This window comes from Thalassophryne amazonica, chromosome 19, assembly GCF_902500255.1.
Source record: "Thalassophryne amazonica chromosome 19, fThaAma1.1, whole genome shotgun sequence".
NCBI lineage: Eukaryota > Metazoa > Chordata > Actinopteri > Batrachoidiformes > Batrachoididae > Thalassophryne > Thalassophryne amazonica.
In genome coordinates, this window is record NC_047121.1 from 3,562,511 (window position 1) to 3,565,151 (window position 2,641).

Consider the following 2,641-nt stretch of genomic DNA (forward strand, 5'->3'; position numbering starts at 1 on the left):
GTGTGTGTGTGTGTGTGTATACCTGGCCGTGTTCTGTGTGTGTGTGTGTGTGTGTGTATACCTGGCCGTGTTCTGTGTGTGTGTGTGTGTGTGTGTGTGTGTGTGTGTGTGTGTGTATACCTGGCCGTGTTCTGTGTGTGTGTGTGTGTGTGTGTGTGTATACCTGGCCGTGTTCTGTGTGTGTGTGTGTGTGTGTGTGTGTATACCTGGCCGTGTTCTGTGTGTGTGTGTGTGTGTGTGTGTGTGTGTATACCTGGCCGTGTTCTGTGTGTGTGTGTGTGTGTGTACCTGGCCATGCTGAGTAACGGGTGTCTGGTTCCGGCCAGTTTCCGGACCTGCATGGCCACGTTGCTGAGTTCGTCGCTGAGCAGACAGCGGAGGCTCCAGAAGGACGTCGGGTAACCCACAATCTTCTCCGCCTCAGACACCACTTTGCTCCACGTGGACTGTCCCACGCAGGACGACCCGCCCAGCGGCCCGAGTCCTCCAGCGGACAAACACCGGAGCCGCGAGCGAGCAGCCAAAATCATTTCTGCTAAAATCCCACTTTGACGATAATCTGCCCACGCAAACAGAAAAAAAACGACATTAGCGTTTCCCGCGCTGTGCTGTTACAAAAGATGACATATTCGCCGTCATTACACTGAAAGTAACTTTAATCAAGGAGCTGCTAAAACACACTGCGAGCGGCCATTTGTAGTCACGTGATACGTCACGTCGTTCAACGTCAGCGCAGCAGTTGACAGACACGCCTACTTTACAGAAGAGGAAGAACTCTCTTTTTAAAAGTTAATAATGTCACTTTCTCGGGGTTTTCGTGTGAGACTGCACACATATCAAATGTATGATATTTATTTGTATAAACATCAAATGTATCTGCTGACATATACGTATGTTTTACTGAATATTCACATATATGTTCTTCTACTTACTGTTTAATCAACAGAGTTGACGCCGCCTACGTCACCGCGAACCCATAAATGGGTAAAGAGGTGGAGCTTGGACAGTATCCCGGAATGAACACGCCTCCTTCTCAGTCTTACCCACCAAAGGTCACAGGCTGATCTTGGTTGAGTGTCTAAATTGAGGTTTTTGTGGACTGGATGGTGGTTTTCCTGATAGGTGGCGTGTGGGCATTAATAATCACGAGCAGGTTATCACCTTACTAACCACAGAGTGGAACAAAGCAGCAACTGGTGGGTTGGAGTTCCTACTGGACACAAGCCTCGAGTGTCCTTGGTCCCACTGTGAAGGGGTTTGCCAGGAGAGATCTTGGTATGAGGATGTTTCAAAAGAAACAAACCCCAGCTAAAACCAGGGCGTATGAAGTAAATGGTGCAGCTTCTCCCAGTGCTGTGGGGAGACATCTCCTCTGTAGCAGCACTCAGCTGGGTCATCCACCAGATAGTTCTGATCCTGGACCCCAGCAACAACACCATCAATGGGCTAAAAGAATCCAGTGAAACTGCATCATTGTAAATTGGTCCATTGGGGAGAAGAAAAAAATCTCTCACTGCTTCCCCTACTCAAACTTGAGAAGTGGGGCAGGAGATCAAAGGCAGTATTTGAGGAGAGGAAAGGTCACCATCTTGAAGAGAACCCTCGGATACAAAGCCAGTAATGTTAAGGGTGCAGCTTTAGACCCCGGGTCTGGGGCCCACTGCACTCTTGTAGAAGGAAATTCAAGGCAAATGAAAAAAAAAAAGACAATTCAGCTTCGATGGTCCCAGATGAAGCTCCACCAGGAAGAAGAAAAAGTTGCAGTTCCTTGACTGTCCACTTGAAGCTGGTTCAAAAATTGAGCAGTTTTCCATTAAAGTCCATGTTAAACTGTCCAAATTCAGAGCAGAAATAAACATGTTGACAGTCTTGTACAAAAAACAGTTGCAGTCTCTATAGGTAGTTTCCCCCTCCATCACAACTGTATGGGTTTTTTTTAATATAAACTTCTTTGTTTAAGATGATTTAAGCCATAACGTTGTGTACAATTAGGGGCGTGGTCACTTTGAGTGACGGCAGCCGAGCCCAGACTCCACCTGTCGTAGCATCGATAACCCAGTGTCCACTAGCAGCAGCTACTAGTTATTGGAGAGGGCTGTTTGTCTATTTCAGCATTTTATGACAAATGCTTGGAATAATCTGTCTTGTTGTGTGGTAAAACATCCTAACAGATCATCTAAGATGTCTCTGCTACACATTTCACACTGAATGAAACTCTCATCTCATTTAATGTCGTATGCAACCGGTGTTAGCTCTTTTAGCAGGTATCTTAATCTGATTTGTTAGGTCCATTTAATGTAGGATTACTGACAAAATAAGTGGCTCATAATTTTTAATGGCCACATCACAATAAATTATGAGGAGAACTATTGCCTATTGTCTAAAGATAACTGGCTACAAAAGTAATTATACGAGGTCTGTCAATAAAGTATCAGACCTTTTTATTTTTTTCAAAAACTATATGGATTTGAATCACGTGCGATTACATCAGCCAACCTTGAACCCTCGTGGGCATGCGTGAGTTTTTTCACGCCTGTCGGTTACGTCATTCGCCTGTGGGCAGGCTTTGAGTGAGGAGTGGTCCACCCCTCCCGTCGCAATCTCTTTGTCTGAGAACTTCCTGAGAGACTGGTGCTTTGCT

The 2,641-nt window shown here is 45.7% G+C and overlaps 1 protein-coding gene across 1 annotated transcript in view; it reads right to left on the reverse strand.

The window, feature by feature from the left end:
• pdss2 (prenyl (decaprenyl) diphosphate synthase, subunit 2) overlaps positions 1 to 669 on the reverse strand; it is a 117,547-nt gene extending 116,878 nt beyond the window's left edge. Inside the window, exon 1 of the mRNA XM_034159497.1 lies at positions 289 to 669. Within this exon, the coding sequence (XP_034015388.1) occupies positions 289 to 530 (242 nt within the window). The 5' untranslated portion in view covers positions 531 to 669. The remainder of the gene's footprint in view (positions 1 to 288) is intronic.
• Between the last annotated feature and the right edge of the window lie 1,972 nt (positions 670 to 2,641).